At 44.4% G+C, this 20,712-nt stretch overlaps 1 protein-coding gene across 4 annotated transcripts in view; it reads right to left on the reverse strand.

The window, feature by feature from the left end:
* OSBPL8 (oxysterol binding protein like 8) overlaps positions 1 to 20,712 on the reverse strand; it is a 193,495-nt gene that overhangs the window by 104,152 nt on the left and 68,631 nt on the right. For 3 of the 4 annotated variants that reach the window (XM_066591673.1, XM_066591669.1, XM_066591671.1), the window contains exon 4: positions 9,580 to 9,619. In XM_066591673.1, coding sequence (XP_066447770.1) covers positions 9,580 to 9,619 — 40 coding nt within the window. The remainder of the gene's footprint in view (positions 1 to 9,579; positions 9,620 to 20,712) is intronic. The other variant, XM_066591672.1, reaches the window with a different exon arrangement.

Here is a 20,712-nt window from a genome sequence, read left to right on the forward strand (position 1 = left end):
CATTAGCAAATCCAGCTCCTGATTATTGAAAGAGCTTAAAGCAGCAGCTAGAGAGCTGCAAACAGAATTACAGTGGGGAATCACTTGGCTGCAGCGCTGAGAACGTTGCGCTGATGAGGCCAGCAGGACCGAGCCACACTTCTCTCTTCATTAAGCAGAGAGCGCAGGTTGAAAACGAATCCAGAGAAAATGAGCGACTCTGCTTCTATGACCACCTCTTACATGCATATGGTTGATGCACTACAGACGCCCGGAGGTCATTAATATGAAAGGCAAGAGTTATATGGATTGTTTATTCCTACTAATAGGCTTGGCGGCACCAAATAAAAACAATGATAAAATAAAATGGACAAGGCAAACAAGGACAGGACTCCCAATTTGTCCTCCTACACAGGGAAGGCTGGCAGACATAGTGGCGGTTGCCAGCCATACTTTATTTCTACTCTATGGCACACTGCTGGCGCTCATCCATCCAATTAATGCATTTTAAGTGAGCAGCTATATTTTAAAGCACGGACAAACTTGGAAAAGGAACCAGATGTTTATTATATGGCTTGGTCTTTGCATTCAGCAGATAGTTACACGGTCACCAATAGGCCGATCATGAGAACGTTTGGTAAAGTAATACATATTAGGACATTCTATATACAGCAATTCTCTCGTATATTTCTGTTACTAGAAGGGCTACCGTAATCAGGAGGCACTTTCTAAAACCAGCAGGGCGGCAGGAAACAAATGGGATTCCCCCACGGCTTTCTTGTAATCCTTTCAGCGGGCACGTTGTTTTGCAGATAATTCAGTATGTTGCACCAGAGATGCAGCCTGGATTTAGCTGTTGGTCTGTCAAGGCAAAATACCAGTTCCCTTTGCTGCCATGCTCTATTATCAGCAGGTCTCCATTCATGTAGCGTCTCCAATAAAGTAGATATCTGCTGTAATGTAAAAGGCTTGTCTTAACCCTTTCCACATGTATGATGTGCAGATGCCCTCACGAGACAAGTGGTGCCCTGCTGGGGGAATCACTCTGTATGATTCAGTGTCTGCCAGTCTATTGGACTACATTTCTGTTGTAGAGCCAATTGCAGGGAAATGAGGAGCCAAGGGAAACCTTCCTTAGCACAACTGTTTGATGGTGTTTTTTGAAGCTAGATAAGTACTAATTATGGCTCTCGTATTAGAGGGGTCACGTGTGATGAGCCAACCCATTTTAAAGGAGTATCCCCAAGATACACTTATCACCTATCCACAAGTCTGATGCCGAGCCTGCCACCAATCCCGGGGTTTCATGCCCTCCTTTCCTAGTCATTGTGGGGCCACTTCTTCCACCTGCTGTGAGGCCAGAGATGAATGGAGCGGTGGCCGCGCATGTGTGTCCACCACCCCATTCAATTCACTTGTACTCTGCTATCGCCAGTGGGCATTCCCATTGAAAATTATTAGGTCGGCACCATGCATGTACAGCCATAAGCTCCATTTAATCTCATTTTCACAGTGGGGGATGCAGCGAGTGGATAACGTGACCCCCGTTCTCAGGATCGGTGGGGTCTCAGCGGTCAGATCCCTCACCGATCAGACTTGTAGCGCCCATCCTGAGGATCGGTGATAAACGTTACAATTGGTACAACCCCTTTACCGTGTATATATGTGGGCTAAAGCTAGATTTACACTGCATTATATGGTGTCCTGTGGTGCCATCTGAATTGTCAAAAATGGCGTTCAGATGGAACCCAAGACAAAACTATAAACTTTTATTAGTTAAATGGAGATGCAAACCTTGGTCTGTGTTTCATCTGGTTTCCTTTTATTTTGGAGGACAGACCAGAGTAGTGGATTTGATGCCGACGGAACAGCGGTGTGAACCCAACCTAACCTTTGGTTCACCAAAGATGAACTAGTATTGTGGGTTCAATGTCAGCAACCACATGATAGATGTCTAATTACTGCTTGTGTTCGCCGCAGGAGTACTTTGCGCAATTTCATTGTATATTTTAATCTCAGACTAAAAATAAGTGATTATCATAGAGTGCAAAACAAGAGGCTTCTTGTGAAATAACCCTGAGCCAGCGTGACTCACAGGACTATACAGAAGACACGCCGCTGCAAACTGGGCCCCAAATCCCCACTATACTACCAGAGATAGCCGTTCCTCCAGGGGAAAGATGAGCGAGACGGGAGCAATAGCATGCGTTTTGATAACTGAGGGTCCTGTATTAAAACAAACCTAAGATGCTGCTCTTTAATGATAATCTGATCCCCCATTTCCCCCCAAATTGTAGCATCTGCTTCCTCCACCAGGGAGTACGATCTGCATACAGTAAACGGGGGGTCCTCCTGACCCACTGCTAAGTAGCCATATACCACAGTGCACACACAAGACTCTTGAGGCCAGTCTCACACAACTGGATTTGAATTGCGGATTCTGCAAGTGTTTGATACACGGTAATACGCAGTTCAGTCAAATGCATTGAATTACACAGTTCTGCTCACATTAGCGGGTCGGTTTTGCGTAATCCACTCACGGAAAATAAAACGCAGCATGTTTTATTTTACAGCGGATATTCCTGACATAAAGCCCATTGTGCTCCAAGGACGCAGATATACCCGCAGCCCATGCATAACTATATTGTGTACGGGCTGTGGGTACCCGCGTCATTGCTAAGCGGCGGTACGGGAAATATGTGCAGTGCACCTTTTTTTTAAAAATCCGTTTATAACTGCCTTTGTGAGTATGCGGTAGTGCGCAGTACAATATTGCCGCCATACGCAGGGTCACGGCCGGGCTCACAACTAGCATCCGCTCCGGGCCTCTACAGGTGGATCCCACTTATGGCCGTGTGAGCCCGGCCTAATAAATTAAGCAGCTGCTGGGGCTCAGACGCCTTCTGGAGCTCCTAGGAGAAGTAAGAGCTAAAAGCCTCTATCTCCCCACAGGGCGCCAGAATGGTACCGATTATAATTTAACTCCCGGCTCATTTCTCTAATGTTACATAGATCTGGGGTACGCATTAAACTTACTGCATAAATAGTGATTAAACTTTGTTTCCAACCTGAGCAGAGAAAGTTTTTGCTTTAATTACTTTTGTCATATATGGTACTTCTGGCTGTAAGATACAATAAAATATGTAATTGACATGAGTCAGCTGGTAATTGAGGCTCTACACAGTTTATATTCAACTTGGATAAGCGGTGTATGTAATGGGCAGACATGCCAGGCCTCCAGGGGAAGAAATGCTCTTTGTAGCCTCTATTTACTAGATAAAGGTTCTGACTGGACAAGCCCCATATCAAGGGGTTCTCTGGGACTCAAAAAATGTATTAGGCTTACAATTGTGTAAGATAAAGAAAAAAAACGCAAGCTTGACCATTTCAGCAGCTCCCGTCTAGTGCAGGAGCCTGATGCCCATCGCTCGAAACCTAGAAGATGGCAGCAGGAGGTCACATATCATGTATTCTGAAAGAATCACCGATGAAGCCTATGATTGGCTGAATGGTCACATGTATAATGTATGGCATATGACCAACAGCTGGCTTCTTACAGGTCCTAAGCAGTAGGCATCAAGGTGGGAATAGGTGAGTAGCATTATTTCTGTACTTTACACAATTTTAAGGCAGTGAATTGAAGTCCCACAATGCCCCTTTAACTGAGGATTCCTCAATAGAACATGTTCAGGCGAGACAAACCCTGCCACTGGAGGCAAGTTACTGCATGCTGTTTTATTACGGATTTTAATGCACTACTCGTATGCAGTAAGCTCCCCCTAGTGGTGGCTGCTGACATCCAGACTGTTATCATGTAACCACCATATGCAAGGCTACAAAAGGTGGTGATCGATACAGAATTTTAGGAGCCATTTAGATATAAAAAAACTAAATATAGTATTCAAAAGATTCAAATAAAATTGATGTCCGGCACAGAGGGAGAGGGCATTTCAACAGGCTGACATGGTACCAAATTTGTCTTATAGTTTTTATTGAAGGAGACCCAAGTGGTCTTGAAAGATCGCTGTTTAGTATAATTTCTTTTATTTCTGTCAGCCATTTAAAAGGGGTCTCATCTGCAAGGTTAGGCCGGGCTCACAAGGGCAGATTTGAATCAGTGCAGGCAATACGTGGTAATACGCAGACATTGAAAGGCATGAACTTTCGCCGGTTCGCTCAGACGAGCGGGTAGAAACTGTGGATTGCGTGAGCGGAAGAAAAATTGCAGCAGGCTCTATTTAAGATTGAATTCCGTGCGGACAGCTTCCATTTAAATCAATGGATGCGAGTGTCCCAGCACCCATACAAAATGAACATTTCATATGAGCAGCGGAAACACTTGCTACTTCATAGGAAAATAGATAGAAAAGCCGGAATGGCAGATTGAGAGGAGCCAGAGATCTTTCTTCTGCGCGAACGATGCGCTGTGAACTGCATCCACCCGGGTGGATAAGCGATTTTCTGTGACCATTCACAATCACTTTCCGTGATGTATCGCAGGTCTTCCGCTGTGGAAATCCGCAAGCAGAATCCAACCCGTTCACATGAGCCTGCCTTAACCCTTTGCAATCCATGCAATCCAATTTTGGATTCAGGGTTTCCTAGAAGGCTTTCTTTTTCTGCCATTATACAATGGCACCATCTGTTGGCTAGAGCCAGTACAGCAGTATGTGACATGCCGGAGGGGCCCCCAACAACAGAGCAGTCAGTAATATACAGAAAGAATACCCTGCCGGACGTCTTCCGACATCAGAGCTGTACAGCCTTCAATCAGAATGTCTTTAGACAGACAGTGGATTGGAAAGGGTTAATACTTTGTTTCTATTACTGACTAACAATAATACTGTTTATAAACATATATTCTAACATTCTACTATTTTAGAGCAGGGATACTGCAAGTGATAAGCCGACAAATGGCCTGTACATGCCTTCTGGCACCTCTGCCTTCCCTTCTGCAATAACGGATGTCTGACGGACAACACAGTACAATGCAAAAATTTAGACTAAAAGTATCACTATTGAGATGGAAAAAGAATACTTCTGTTTTTTTTTTATATAGTACTATACATTTTTACAGAGCTGGACCATAAACACAGTCCAATACGGCACTTATAGCCCATAATCTGTACCTACCTGTAGCCGGAAACACAAACCCCACTGCTTTCTGTACCACTAATTAGTATTAATGAGTTAACAGATACTGAATGCATGTTAAGGCATCTGTTTATGTTACTATATACAGATCAAATCTATAGAGCCACTACGGAAACTGTATGAAGCTAAATGTAGTGTGATTACTCACCGCCGGTAGCTAGAAGCGGAGCGGAGCCGTAGAGGAGATGACGGAGGAGGCGCAGGAGAACATGGCAGGATTTGTGTGCAGCTTGAAAAGACTTGTCACCAATATTATCCACAAACACAAACAGTCCAGCAGCGTGCCAGCATGTGTTTGTGATGATAACACCATTTGTTGTGTTGTCCCATGCCCGTGTAACATGCGGCCCGAGTGTCGGTAAACTTAAGCCATGAGCACATGACAAGTGTCAGAGCGGGACGGAGCGTCTGGAGCCGACACCGCTGTCATGGGGTACAACGCCGATCTAGTGAGAGTTTAGGAATTCAAGAGCATGAGAAAGGAAATGTCAGACGTATGAAGCTGCCTCAGTCCTTGGCTGTGAATAAGACAGCTGTTCCCTTTCCATGTGAGGCTGTCAGCTATTTGATGAGCCTTTGTTAGGACAGCAAAAGCTGCTGATTACAAGGCAAGAAGAAATGGTAGAGCGACACATGTGGAATGCATGCAGAGCAAATCACCAAACAGGAAAGGAGGCGATGCAAGAATGATCTGCTCCCGGCTGGGTCTGGGCCAGTCTACCCTCACCCAATAACATGGCATAGTTACCATATAGCTCACCGAAGAATAGCAGGAACTCCTTCCACCTCTTGACTTTTTAAAAGAGAACTTGTCCATATAGCTAACTACTTCAAATTACAGTATTAGAGTGATGGCCCAATAGAGAACTTCACTAGTAACCCCCATCCTCCCAAGTGCCAGGCAGGGGGCTGGAAGGAAATTACTTACTGGTAGCCACAGTCTATACTCCTGTCTATTAAAGTGATCGCTTCTCATTGAGAGGACATAATCAGACAAAAACACAAAAGAATTGGCCAAATACTTACCATTTTATAATATAGGGGGTGCAGATGACGCACCATATCCTCCAGCATGCAGACAGCCCCACTGCTATCAGAAGGAGCTCGGTCTAAGTTACGGATGACAGACATTCTTGTATTTTTTGTCTGATTTTGTCCTCTTTAAGGCCTCCTTCCCACGAACGGATTTCCGTTTCGTTGCCCACAGCTATTAGGTTCTATTGAACCTAATAGCTTAATGCTCACGGTGCGGAATTCCACCGTGGAATTCCGCCCCGTAAATTCACCCGTCCTCACCCGCGGCATGCTCTATTTGCCGCGGGTGTATGCGCGGAAGGCTTCCATTGCAGTCAATGGAAGCTGTCCGTTCACGATATCTTCCGCTGTAGCACAGCGGAAGATAGCGTGAAATCGCCTCTCCGCCTACCGCCGGCGCGTCATAGGACGTGGCCAGCCGCGTCACGTGACGCGTCATGCGGGAGCGAGGACGCCGGATCTGCGTGTAAGTTTGGGGTCTCTGGGGGGGGCGCCGTGATGGGCTCCGCCGCGGAATTCACGCGGCGGAGCCCGTCACGGCCGTGTGCAGCCGGCTTTAGGCTTTTGTATCTCTAACTTAGGTTAGTGTAGGGACTTACAAGTGAACGAGGCTTGTGAGCTTGTGTATTTTGGCCACAATATCACCCAATACCTCACATTTATAGAGAATGGTTTATACGTATGTTTTGACATGCAATGCAGCTTTGAACGCTGGAGGAGCCCGGGGTGTCAGCGCCAGTGTGGGCCACATATATACAGCGCACCCCACTGACATATGGTGTCACTAATAGGTTGCGAACTCTGCATGGTGCACTACACGTACTGTGCGGCCTGACACCCTATTTATATATTCTTGTTCACATATTTCTTACCTATGTGCAAGTATGATGCTGGGCAGCCTGCCCCTCCATATTGGGAGGATATGCGAGTGTCTATCATCAGTAACTTGCACCTGAGCTCCTCCTATAGCGGTTGGGCTGCCTGCATGCTGGGGGATATGGGGCATTATCTGCACCCCTATGTTACAGGATAGTAAGCATTTAGCCAATTCTTTAGTGGTTTTTTTGTTTTTGGCTAAAAACATGACAATACTAAGGTATTATCACCCTAAACCCCCTACATTTCACCTTTATCAGTCCTCCAGCTGTTCTACTAGACTTATAAATGCTCCTCCTGTGTGGTTGGACACTACAGCAATGTTCATCCTAAGCTTCTAACTACATGAAGACAGAGCCAAATGCATAAAGAAACACTCATTAAAAGGTTCTCACTCTCAGGTTATACAATTAGTTTTAATGGAGAAATGAAATGGGTTAGCCAACCTTTTAAGAATCGATGGCCTATGTTGAGGACAGGCCATCAATATCTGATTGGTCAGGTCTTTGCTTGGGATCCCTGACAATCAGCTGACTGAAGGGGCTGCAGCACTGATAGGAGTGCCTCAGCCTGTTCAAGGTTCACATCTTAGTAGGAGCCTGTTTGTACTCAGAGCACTATATTATTTATAGTGGCCGTTCCGAGTACTGCAGGCTCCCCCATTGAAGTGAATAAGACAAGCATTCAGTACCCAGCACCACCGCTATAAATACAGCCTTCTGAGTACGAACACTCCTTCAATCAACTGATCGTGGGGATTCCGAGTAGCTGCCCCCACCAATCAGATAGTGATGACCTATCCTGAGAACTAGTTATACCACCAGACACAACCCATGGACAAAAGTTCTACTCTATGCAGAACTAACCCTGTAATGGTTAAAGGCGTTGTCCCGCGAAAGCAAGTGGGGTTATACACTTCTGTATGGCCATATTAATGCACTTTGTAATGTACATTGTGCATTAATTATGAGCCATACAGAAGTTATTCACTTACCTGTTCCGTTGCTAGCGTCCCCGTCTCCATGGTGCCGTCTAATTTTCAGCGTCTAATCGCCGGATTAGACGCGCTTGCGCAGTCTGGTTTTCTTCTTTTCTGAATGGGGCCGCTCGTGCCGGAGAGCAGCCCCTCGTAGCTCCGCCCCGTCACGTGCCGATTCCAGCCAATCAGGAGGCTGGAATCGGCAATGGACCGCACAGAAGCCCTGCGGTCCACCGAGGGTGAAGATCCCGGCGGCCATCTTCATCAGGTAAGTAAGAAGTCACCGGAGCGCAGGGATTCAGGTAAGCACTGTCCGTTTTTTTTTTTTTAACCCCTGCATCGGGTTTGTCTCGCGCCGAACGGGGGGGCTATTGGAAAAAAAAAAAACGTTTCGGCGCGGGACAACCCCTTTAACCCTCCAGTGACATATAAATAGGAGCTAGTCTGGTAGAACAAACATGTCAAGAAGTAGAGCTGTGGAATATGAGCTACACAAGTAGCACTTCCTAGAGGAAATACGTTATCTACCAGATACACTCGTCTAATGACAGGGTGTGACTTAAGAAATTCATGATACAACCCTGGGAGTGTATGACAAAACATGAAGCTTCTTGTCACTTCTCTTCCGGACCCGACGCTTAGCACATCACACCTTTATCACGGAGAACAACCGCCACAAATACGATTAAGAAATTAATATGGCCCCCTGTTCACAAACGTTATTTCGCCGATGGTAAATCGCCGGCGAATCACACCGCCTGAAGCTTTCCATAGCATTGTTCCATCTAAAAGCGCGGTAAGGCTTTGTTCACATCTGTCATTGCCTCCGCTGCTGATCAAGCGCAAAAATCCTAACTAGTATGCTGCGCTATTTTGTCCAAGAAAATGCCAAGCGGCAAAACTAAAACCAGCAATGCCCATCATGTGCCGGATACTACCCTTCAGTTAAGGCCCATTTACACGTAACAATAAATCACTCAAAATTCGTTTAAACAACCGAAAATGAGCGATAATCATTACGTGTAAACGCTACCATTGTGCACTTTTTGTCTGAATGATGATTTTAAGGTGAACTTAAAATTTATCATTCAGCCACAGAGAGATAAAGTATCTCTCAACAGACTACATGCTGTGTTTTCCTCAAGAGTCAGGAGATTACAGTGTATTCTGTCGGCAGCCCCGACCGAGAACAACGCAGCTGTTTGCCCAGCAGGGCGAGAGATTAATCACAGTAATGAGGCCCATTTACATGCAAATCAAGATGATAAAGTGTTAATGGACATTATTGTCCATTAACACTTTATACAAAAAGACTGCTAAAACTTTCAATCGTTTGAAAGATTATCTTTGCGTGTAAATGGGCCTTTACTTTAGTGGTTTAACTCCTATGATGAAACAATAGAAATAATTAACGCAGGTTTTAAAGAGGAACTAATTTCCACTTTAGCAAGCAGTTTAGTTCAGTTGCAGAGCGCAGAAGGTGCCCAAACTTCACGAGAGGTTAATAAATTGAAAACTATTTAATTGCATGAATGAATAACTCTGCAGTTACTTACGTCCGGGCTCATGGGAGCCTTTGATCTCAGAATGATGCTGCTTGAGAATCGGTGTCGGAGGAAACCAGGGTAGCATTCCAGCATCAAGGGAAAGCAGGAGGAGATGAGGAAAGAGCAAGGGAGAGAGGAAAGACATGGCGTTACTAGTGCACACACTATGGTACCGTGTTAGACACACATTACACTATGCATATTGCATGCATTATTAGGTTAATGCCTACGGTAATACAAGTTAAACTGGAAAGATCAATGTGCAATGAATGGGCTTTACAGCAATGAATGGGCTTTACAGCCAGAAAGGCTGAAATAGTATTTCCGCTAATGGAAGAAACCTAGACCAGCAGGCATATATTTTCATTCTGAAAATGCAAATGCAGACTCCGGTTTATTACACGGCACAATGCAGGCGGCCTGTTTTAATTAATTTGATATATAGCAAGTCATTACAGGCAACAAATATTTGTACCGCAAGCATATCCATTTTTCACTTAACACCATTGCTAGCAGTCTTAAAGCAATCCCCCAATACAACATAAAAAAATTCAACATTATTGAAGGAATAATTAGTAAATTTACCAGACGCCCTTCTTTTCATTCATCGTGTTGCCGATTTCTGGGCTCCCCTACTTTCCCCATGGGATTTGGTGGTACAAGGTTAATTTACTACTTACATTCTCTTGATAGTTATTTTTTTGATGTCGGACCTGTGCGGGGTAGGGGGTCACTTTCAGGTACACTCCAGCCATATTTTATCAAGAGCCGAGCACATTAAACCCAAGGTGAATCAGACATGTCAAATATTTAAAGGGTATACACACTACCAAATATCTTCTGATATGAGCCGAACCCTTCACAGACCATTAAAATGTCGGCACCATCAACATAGTTCCAAGCCCCTATGACCTCTGTCACCAACTGTCATCAGTGATGGGGGCCAGGCATTACCATACCAAGGAAATCAGCTCACAGAGCAGTGAGACTAGGCTGACCTGGATGGACGTGTGTCCTTTTTTCAGCCCTACGTTCTATGTTACCATGTTTGCATAAGGAGACCACTCAGACTTGTATTTCCAGATATTTATGGTTTGCTTCTGAACACGTAATGAGAGCTGATCTTTTTAGAAACACTCTAATTATGATGGTCTTTAATGGTGGCATCATTAACCATCATGCGCGATACGTTTAATAGGCTACCGGCTTAAAAAGGAATCTGCCCCCAGGTTTACCCTGCCCTATCTGAGGGGTCATGAAGTAGTAGCAGACATGCCGATTACAGCAGTGTGTCCGTTATGTGGGAAGATGCTGTAGATTTGTTACACTCACAGCTTTAACAGGTTTTCTGGGCACAAAATGAAAATTTTGAAGATGCTGAAACCTAGTTGGTACAGCCAAGTAGCACAATTTGTACCATTTATCTGCCGCTCTCGACCCTCTTCTTCACCCCGTGCAACCGCCAATCTGCTGCTGTATTTACATGCATCACTTGTTTACCGACCAGCGCTGTAGCTCCGCCCCCAGCTCACGGGTCCTATAAATTACCAGCACCAACCTCCCTCCCACTTCATGCCAAAAAGAAGCTGCTGAAGCGGGCAGACAGGAGCTTCCCGCACTCTGAGCTGCACACGAGCAATACAGGGCAGTGCTTCCACCCCTGTCCTCCCATCATGCACTGCTCACAGGATGTTGGAGACTATGAACAGGGGAGGAAGTAGCAAATGCGGACAAGGTGTCAGAAGAAATGGAGATATTTTTCAGGCGGATGATCATGTGACATAACTAGAAAATAAAGCGGTCCATATTGCGCACGTAAAAAATATACATGTACTATGATGCACAAATATAATTCTTTAAATTAGCCCTGATAAATAGCCCTTTGCAGGCAACCAAAATGTTGATGTGGCCCCTGGTGAAAGAGTTTGACACTCCTGGTATAGAGCGTAAAAAATGAACACAGTTTGTCATTTACATGTTAAAATAGGATCTAGTGAAGAGACATGACATTTGTGTACATAGTGTATAACCATGTGCACTTCCATCTAATGAGTGCTGATGGACACACATGCTCAGTCACGCTCCTCATAGCCAAGTCTCTGTATAGTGATCCTTTCTTCACTGCACGGCAGCCAATAGACACGGCTTTGAGCCCTGCTGGGATTCTAAGAGAGTGCATACTGTGCATGCCATACAGTATACTCCACTATTTGTGATCCCACGTTATCAATTTGCAGGGAAAGTGAAAAAAAGGACTTTGTCAGCTGCCAGAGGGAGAAGGATATTGACTCTGCTCAGAACCCTCCTCCTGCAGCCCAGATTAGCAACTGTCTCTACGTCTAGTAGCCAAAATGGCACACAAAAAACAAAACAAGAAAGAAAAAAAAAAAAAAGAAGTTGTAGAGTTTTGCTACCAGAAACTATGAAAGAATTCAAGACCCCTAATTATGAATCTGGTCTATCCCAGTCTCTTCCTGCCCCTCAGGGTGGTGACTGACCGGTAGCTGTGTAGATCTGATAAATGTTCAACTCTTTAGGGCTCATTCACACAGGCGTATCCGTGCTTCATATTACAGGCGTATTTTTATGTGCTATATGGACAGCATACCCCTAACTGATTTGCATTACGGTATGCAGACGTGCAATTTTTACATGCATATTTTACAAATGTGCAAAACAAATTTGCAGCATCTCCTATTTTGGACTGAAACTGGTCCTTAAAAAGTCTGTAAGATTGCGTAAAGACAGTGAATACACATAGTACATGTAAATTCACAGTGAATTCACACATGAAGGCAGGAGAAAATCAGTGGGACCTTCTTGCGTTTTCTTTGTGTGCATGAGAAAAAAAACTAAATCTGCAATACGCACGCACAGTTTCAGTCCATGAAAATGCTGTGTATTAACCAGCAACGAAACTGCATATTCCTGAGAAAATGGCCCATAATATTCTATGTGCAACACTGCAGTATATATCACCTCTAGATTAAAGAAAGCCCACTGCAGCACAACTGTCAGCCTCATAAGGGTCGGCCAGCTTGTCTAGGCAGTGAACAGTACTTGAACTTTAATCCTTCTGCTAATATACACTGTCCGACTCCCTTGCTGCCTACTAGGCCCAGTGTTTGCACAGATAGACCATTACTTATGCAGCAGCCCTGGAAGCTAGCAAATATTTTTTCCCAAAATGGAAAGGTTAGCAAACTGGACAGATTCAAAGCAGAAATAGACCTGGTGTCCCGGGGGGACAGATCAGGCAGCACATCTGGAATCAATTTTAGTCCCATATTAAATGTAAGCAGACTCCTAAAAGAAAGACGTGTTTGTGAATTATCCGGGCCGGTAGCTTTAATCTATTGCTATCATGTGTGTCATTGTTGGAATTGCCATAGCAAAGGATGAAAGTGAAACTTGTAGCATTGAATAAGGTTTCATAAAAATATCAAGTGCCTTTTGTGAACTCCCACCTGGACATGTGACCACTGCAGCCAATCAGTGGCCACAGTGGTGCCGACACGTCTTTGCTGTAGTCCAGTGAACAGAGACTGGTAGGAAACCAGGGAAGTGTTGGCACAGGAGCAGAGGATTGGAAAGGAGGGTATTTCATGGGGCTAGCAAACCCCTTTAACCCTTTCCAATCCACTGTCTGACCTCTTAAGACATTATCATTTAAGGCTGTACAGCTCTGATGTTGGAAGATGCCCGTCGGGGTTGTCTTACTGTATATTGCCAGCCTCTCTGCTGTCGGAACCTATCCAATGTGTCCCCTCATGCAGTACTGGCTTTAGCCAGCAGATAGCGCCATTGTACTACGGAAGAAAAAGAGTAAGCCCCCCTAGGAAAACCAGGATACATATTGGATTGGAAAGGGTTAAACCCAATGTGATCAGATCTGGGAGGAACAACCCATTGCCAGCAGTAATGCAACTAGTGCTTGTCCAGCCGAGCAGTGGCATATGCACGAAGACACTGGTTGCTGTGATTGCTGTCAGTACATCATGGCAGCCTGTGCTGGCTGGAATTGGATTTTATTTTTTTCACACAGTGGTTGACTCTATGGGAAAGAGAAGCAGACTAAAAAGACATGTACAGTGATACCTTGGGTTAAGAGTGTCTCAGCTTACAAGCTTTGTGACTTGAGAGCAGGCTCTCTACCAAATTTTTGCTCTGATTTAAAGGGGTTGTCCCGCGGCAGCAAGTGGGTCTATACACTTCTGTATGGCCATATTAATGCCCTTTGTAATGTACATTGTGCATTAATTATGAGCCATACAGAAGTTATAAAAAGTTTTATACTTACCTGCTCCATTGCTAGCGTCCTCGTCTCCATGGTGCCGACTAATTTTCGGCCTCCGATGGCCAAATTAGCCGCGCTTGCGCAGTCCGGGTCTTCTCCTGTCTTCTATGGGGCCGCTTGTGTAGAATGCCGGCTCCGTGTAGCTCCGCCCCGTCACGTGCCGATTCCAGCCAATCAGGAGGCTGGAATCGGCAATGGACCGCACAGAAGCCCTGCGGTCCACGGAGACAGAGGATCCCGGCGGCCATCTTCAGCAGGTAAGTATGAAGACGCCGGACCGCCGGGATTCAGGTAAGCGCTGTGCGGGTTGTTTTTTTAACCCCTGCATCGGGGTTGTCTCGCGCCAAACGGGGGGGGGGGTTAAAAAAAAAAAAAAAAAAACCCGTTTCGGCGCGGGACAACCCCTTTAAGAGCAAAAACTTGGCTTAAGAGCCATGCCATCAATGGGGCTGCCGGTGGCCCCACTGACAGCAATGGCCTGTCGGCAACCTCTGCAGTAATTTTCGGGGAAGGGATCTTCCCTAGCTGTAGTAAAAAAAAAAAAAAAAAAAAAAAATATTCACCTGTCCGCCGCTGCTGGGGCTCAGGTGTGTCTAGCCGCCGCCTGTTCTCCCTGCATTTTTAATCCCCACCTGCTGAATAGCTTCAGAGCAGTGCAGGGAGAACAAGTGGTGGCTACATGCACCTAAGCCCTGGCAGACAGGAGAGTATATATATTTTTTTTACTACACCTAGGGATGATTTTCAGGGAAGGGCTTATATATAAAGCCCTTCCCCGATCACTGCGGGGGTGCTGGTGTCCTATTGCTTTCAATGGGGCAACGCCATTCCCATTGAAATCAGTGGGAGAGCTTTGCGATCAGGAAAGGATTAATGGCTTTTCAATTCATTTCAATGGGGAAAATTGATTTGACTTACAAGTGTTTTGAGTTAAGAGCTCCGTCACGGAACGAATTAAAATCTTAACCCAAGGCACCACTGTATACCAATATGTACCAACACATCAGATGGCAAAACACCACTTTGAACCCATCTGACCCAATATGTGTAAACATAAGCAAAGCTAGACAGCCTGCCTTCTAGAATAATACAATGTAGCAACACATGCTGACACGTGTGATCGCTCACAGAGCATTGCCCACATTGGATACATTTTAAAAGCTATTTACACCTTCGCACTGTTTTTGTTTTTTTAAATGAGGGGCTTTTTACCTAATATGGTCTAAAAGTATAGACAGTGCAAATTTAGGCTAGATTTGTCACTGAATGATAGATCTGTCGAACTTCAACCCTTTGCAATCCAATTTTGGATTCAGGGTTTCCTAGGGGTTTTTCTCTTTCTGCCATTTCACAATGGCATAATCTGCTGGCTAGAGCCAGTACTGCAGTATGTGACATGCTGGAGAGGCCCCCTGACAATAGAGCAGCCTGTAATATATAGTAAGAATACCCTGTTGGACGTCTTCTGACATCGAACCTGTACAGCCTTCAATCATAATGTCTTTAGACGTCAGGCAGTGGATTGGAAAGGGTTAAAGACTGTTTAGTCTAAGTTTAGACCACCTATTAGTTGGCTTAGTTTACGCCAAAGACTACACTTAAATTTTGGTGCTGTGACACTTAGGCAACATTTTTGGCACAATTTAGGGCAAACACTAGTTTTTGGACTAGTTTGAGAACTGTCCGAAAGGGTCTAAAAACACATGATAAATGTATGCAAAACAGTTTTCTGGCGTAATTTGTGCCAGAAGACTGTCGTATTTTGACTATTAAATACGCCCCAATGTGTTTCTGGAAATGAAGACTTTCTGCACTTGGTTTTCATTAAAAAAAAATTCAGATTTTTTGAGTTGCATGTTTTTGTTGTTTTACAAGGAACTGCCGGCTGGAGGACTGAAATCTTAGCAAATTCACTCAAAGTAAATTGACAGCTGCTCCCCTGTTTTGAGCGTGCATTCACTGCCTATCCACTGAGCTATTACAGAGGGCTGTATGACAATACTGGGGATGGTGGAGGAGATTTAGGAAGATAGAGAGCAGAGAAAGCTACTATTACAGAGGGGTGTATGACACTGCTGGGGATGGTGGAGGAAATCAGGAGGACAGAGAGCGGAGCAAGCTTCACAGCAAACCAGAACTTCAATTCCCCTGAAGCTAGTGTAGTATGTCTCCATCCCGGGTCACGCCCAAAGCTGCCAAAAGCTCCCGATTGGCAGAGACATACTACACTAGTACCGCTCAGTACTAGTAGGCGTCTCTCAGCTCCGGCATTACTACAGCCAGGAAGCTCCTGGACACGAATCCCGACCTGTGCCGGACTGTCAGCCCTCCGCATCCCGACCTGTACAAGACTGTACCACCGACCCTGGTGATCTACAGTCTGTGACTGTACTACCTGTGGCTGTCCGAGGGGGCGCTGTGTTGCCCAGAGGCACAACCGCCACTTGTCCCCCCCGCTTGCTACCCGGCTGCAGTAATGAGGGGGATCATTCAGGTAGGTCCTGCCGTGTACGCCATAAAGTGAGACAACATGAGGGACAGATTCTTGGGGCTGATCGCTTGGAGGAGCTTGGGAATCTGTGAAGGTATGTGTGTGCAGGACTCGGAAGGGAGCCAATTGGGAGCTTTTGGCAGCTTTGGGCATGACCTGAGTGTTGCCTATAGGTGAGCCTGGCCAACCCATACTTCCAGTGGAGACATACTACACTAATACCGGGTAAAACTATGTAAGAGCCATACAAGGAAAAACCCTCCTCCCCCTCAGTGGTTAGCATTGTTACCTTGCAGTCCTAGGTTCAAATCTGCCCAAGGACAGCTTGTGCATGGATGTTTCTATGAGTTTTTTTTTTACAAACATTCCTACAGACTCCATGCAGAAGCTATCCTAGGTCAAATTTGAACTTAGGACCGCAAGGTGCTGCAAGGCAACAATGCTAACCACTGAGCCACAATACTACTACTCCGTTCTCCAGAAAAAGGAGAAGGAGGAGGAAAGAGGAAGAAGTACGGCCCCCAATTCAGTGGCCACTGGGCTCCTAGTTTCAAATCTGACCAAGGACAACATCTGCTTGGATGTTTGGGTGGGTCTCTAGAAACATTCATACAAACTCCATGCAGATGGAGAAGGAATTTTTGTGGGTTTAGCCAAGACAAGCCACCTAAGGTTCAGGTTTGCGTTGAAATTAACCTTTTGTAAACTTCGACCTGAAATCGCATTCAACAGTTTCGGTTCACTTAACGCTAATTAGAAACATCAGGAAACATGCCTTACCAGTTCCAGAAATAACTACATTTACTGTACAGCTTTGGTTTAATTACTATGTGCCATTTAGGGGAAATCCATTTTCCACCATAATGGGCAGCAAACAAGCAACACACTTCTACAGACTATAACCAAGTTCTGTACAAGACGAGATTTGTTTTTCTTCACTGTCCTTGAGGATTAGGCAGCCTGTCCACGGCCGTGATCGAATATCACTAGTGATATTCCGCCGTGGGGGAGGAGGGGGAGCACTGACAGGCTCACCGCGGAGAATCGCAGCATGCCGCAATTTTAGTCCCGCGAGCGGAGAATTGCTATGATTCTCCGCTCGTGGACGTCGGGCTGCGCTTTCCATAGTTAGCCTATAGAAAGCTTTTCATAGCGTGGACAGGCAGCCTTACAGTTGTCACCCCATGTTATAACAGTCAGTAATACTAGTTACCATGCAGAATGAAGTCATTGCATTCTGAAAATTAAGCAGCGTATGAAAGTTACGCGGTTGATTTATAACACAATATTACTGGGTGTGTAAGAATGCATTTTTATTTTCCATGTTGGAAACGAAGACATGTACTACAGCAATTACATCTCTCACAGGATCACCCAGTTGAATAGTTAGTGCATAGACTTGGCTGATCAATGACTCAGTCACTAGAGGAGGCAACCACAGACTACAAAAATCAATCTTCTACTGCAGGGAGAACCTGCAACATTGATGTCTGGAGACCGGGTGGAAACCACAGAGGTGAAGCTTTCACCTCCCGATCATCTTCTGTACAGCAGGATAATATAGGCTCTACTTGTTTTTTGACATTTAGTTTTTATTAGCATACTGATAGTCATTAAAATGTGTTGATTCTTTTAACCCAAGTCAAGAAATAATACATTGCAAACAACATTTTTCGGATTACCTGCCCACAACACCTCGTGTGAAAATGGTCTTTGGAGAAGGAAAAAAAACGGCCCAGCAACTAATTGGTGCAAAAATTCTATGTACAAAATAAAGCGTTTTACCGTCGGACTGGTATCGGTAAAAGATTAAGTTATACTGCATTTGAAGTGTGCGTTACATCAATATGTCAGGAGGAGGATTTGAAGTATACCTTGGACAGAAGCTACCATAAAGTGGCACACAGATGGCATTCGACTTATTCAATCCTCATTGTAAATTAGGTTTACTTTCTAGATTTTACAAACTTTCAGCTGTTTACAACAAAACAGTCAAACAAGAAGCATTTCAACACAAATTATATAACAAGTGGTTTCTCCAAATTCAACACAAAATGCCACTAAGGGCAAACTCATACAGGCCTAATTAAATGGCGTATTACACAGTGAATGAAGTCAATAAATGTTAATTAATTTTCCTTGATCCACACACTTGTGTATAAACGTTGCATATAAAACGCATGTTAAAAAAAAGGAGAAAAAAAAAAAAAAGGACGCAGCATGTTCTATTTTACCATGTATTATGCGCAATAGAGACCTATTGTTCTCTATGGGGGTGTAAGAAACGCATACATGTACATTGCGTATGTGAGACGTTTATATACAACGTCGCTGAACAACAGAGGGAAATTTAAAAAATAAACAATCAAGTCAGACTGCACATTAAAGCATACGTGAGATACACTATCATGCGCAGCAAAAAAAACATTTAAAAAATGCTGCCATGTACAGCGATAGGCCGGCTCACACAGCAGTAAAACGCTGCATTAAACATGCAGCATTTTACAAAACACTTGTGTGAGCCCATCCCAACTAACCTAGGGCTTCATTAGTTGTACCAAGTATACTTGAGATAAAACACACCAGATACTTGGGCTGGCTGGGGCTTGGGTTGTATGTTAGAAATATAGCCAGGTCAAGGGAACAACCAGGAAAAAGGATACAAAAAGATAGCAAAGGCTCTAAACTTTTACTACGGATACAGATGGAAGCATAGTCCGAAAGTTCAAAGTTAAAGGAACACCGGACATGGTGGAAAAAGGAGGCAATCACCAGCTGCCACCAGATTTCTGAGGAGGCACATGGTCATAAACCCTTGAATGACTACAAAAGACCTACAGTAAGATTTGGTGGCAGCAAATACTGAGGTTTCCATTTGCAGCGTAAAAGGCATACTAAATGCTGAAGGTCTTCATGCCTGAATTGCAAAAGTCGGGAACGCTATCTTTTCTCCTTAGGGAGAGTACCTAGAAGGGAGGAGACTTATAAGGCCTTTCATACTCCTCTGGGTAATATGCAAATAAGGGAGATGGAACAATACCGCTTCACCTATTGGAAGGCGGCATTCCTGCAAGTCAATGTTAGACTCTTTATACATGCCTTGTAACAATGACTGGGAATTGAAAGCCAAGCCAGAATCCATACACAGACAGCTGTTTTGGGGCGTTTTCCTTCCAATAGTTGATGCTGCAGAGGTATTGTTCCATCTCCCTTATTTGAGTTCCAAGACGAACACTTTTACCGACCCAAAAGCACAAGAAAAGTTGGTTCCAATATACCCAAAACCATACAAATAAGAAAATTTGGCATTCTGTTTTATGAAGTGCTGAAACAAAACTGGAAATTTTCAGGCCTATTGATCAGTGGTTTGTCTGGAGAAGGAAGAATGAAGCAGATGCTGAATAGAACCCCCTGCCTACAGTGAAGCATGGTGATGGCTCGGTGATGGTCTGGGATGACTTTGCTTCCTTTTGCACTAGAAACCTGCAGCATGTGGAGAGCAAGATGGATTCAATCAAGTATCAGGAAACCCTAGGAGAAAATGTCACATCTTCAGTAAGGAAGCCTGAGCTTAGACGTTATTGGACCTTCCAACAGGACAAATGATTCCAGGCATACCTCAAAGTCCGCCCAGACTCGGTTTCAGAAAAGTCATGGAATTTTTTCTGGAGTGGCCATCACAGTTTCCCGACTTGAACCCCATAGAAAATCTTTGGCGATCTTTGAAGAAGATGATTGCAGTATGCAAACCAAGAATAATCAGTGAATTGCAAGCCATTGGCTATGAAGAATGGGCTAAGGTTCCTTAGGAAGCTTTCAGAAGCTGCTGTCTGGCTATGTATCACGTTTGCAGCAAAATGTGCTCTGCTAACTACTGAAGACACTTGTCATGAAAGGGTTGAATAATTCCGAGATTGCAGTTGCCATTAAAAGTGGCATTTTGTATTGAATTTGGAGAAACCCCTTGTTATATTAGTTGTGTTACACTATTGAAATTCTTCCTGAATAACAGTTTTTTTATGCAAACAGCTGAAAGTTTGAAAATTAAGAAAATTGAATTTGCAATGAGGGTTGAATCATTTTGATTGCAACGGTACTTTACCTATAGACTCCTATGTTACAAAAAATAATCATTCAAAGACCGCACCGTATGCTTCTTTCTTGTGGGAGGTCTCTCTGCAGACTGCGCTGTTCCATACAGCCAGAGAGAAAACCAGGTATACAGATACATACCAGTCCATCATAGGTTAAGAAGAACCCTTCCGGATATGTTTTATGCATGAGCTGGAAGCTTCCCTTGTACATACGGCAACATTAGAGTTATTTCAGGCTTCCTTCTGCTTTAAAATTTCCG

The sequence above is a fragment of the Eleutherodactylus coqui genome, chromosome 2 (genome assembly GCF_035609145.1).
Source record: "Eleutherodactylus coqui strain aEleCoq1 chromosome 2, aEleCoq1.hap1, whole genome shotgun sequence".
In the NCBI taxonomy this organism is placed as follows: domain Eukaryota; kingdom Metazoa; phylum Chordata; class Amphibia; order Anura; family Eleutherodactylidae; genus Eleutherodactylus; species Eleutherodactylus coqui.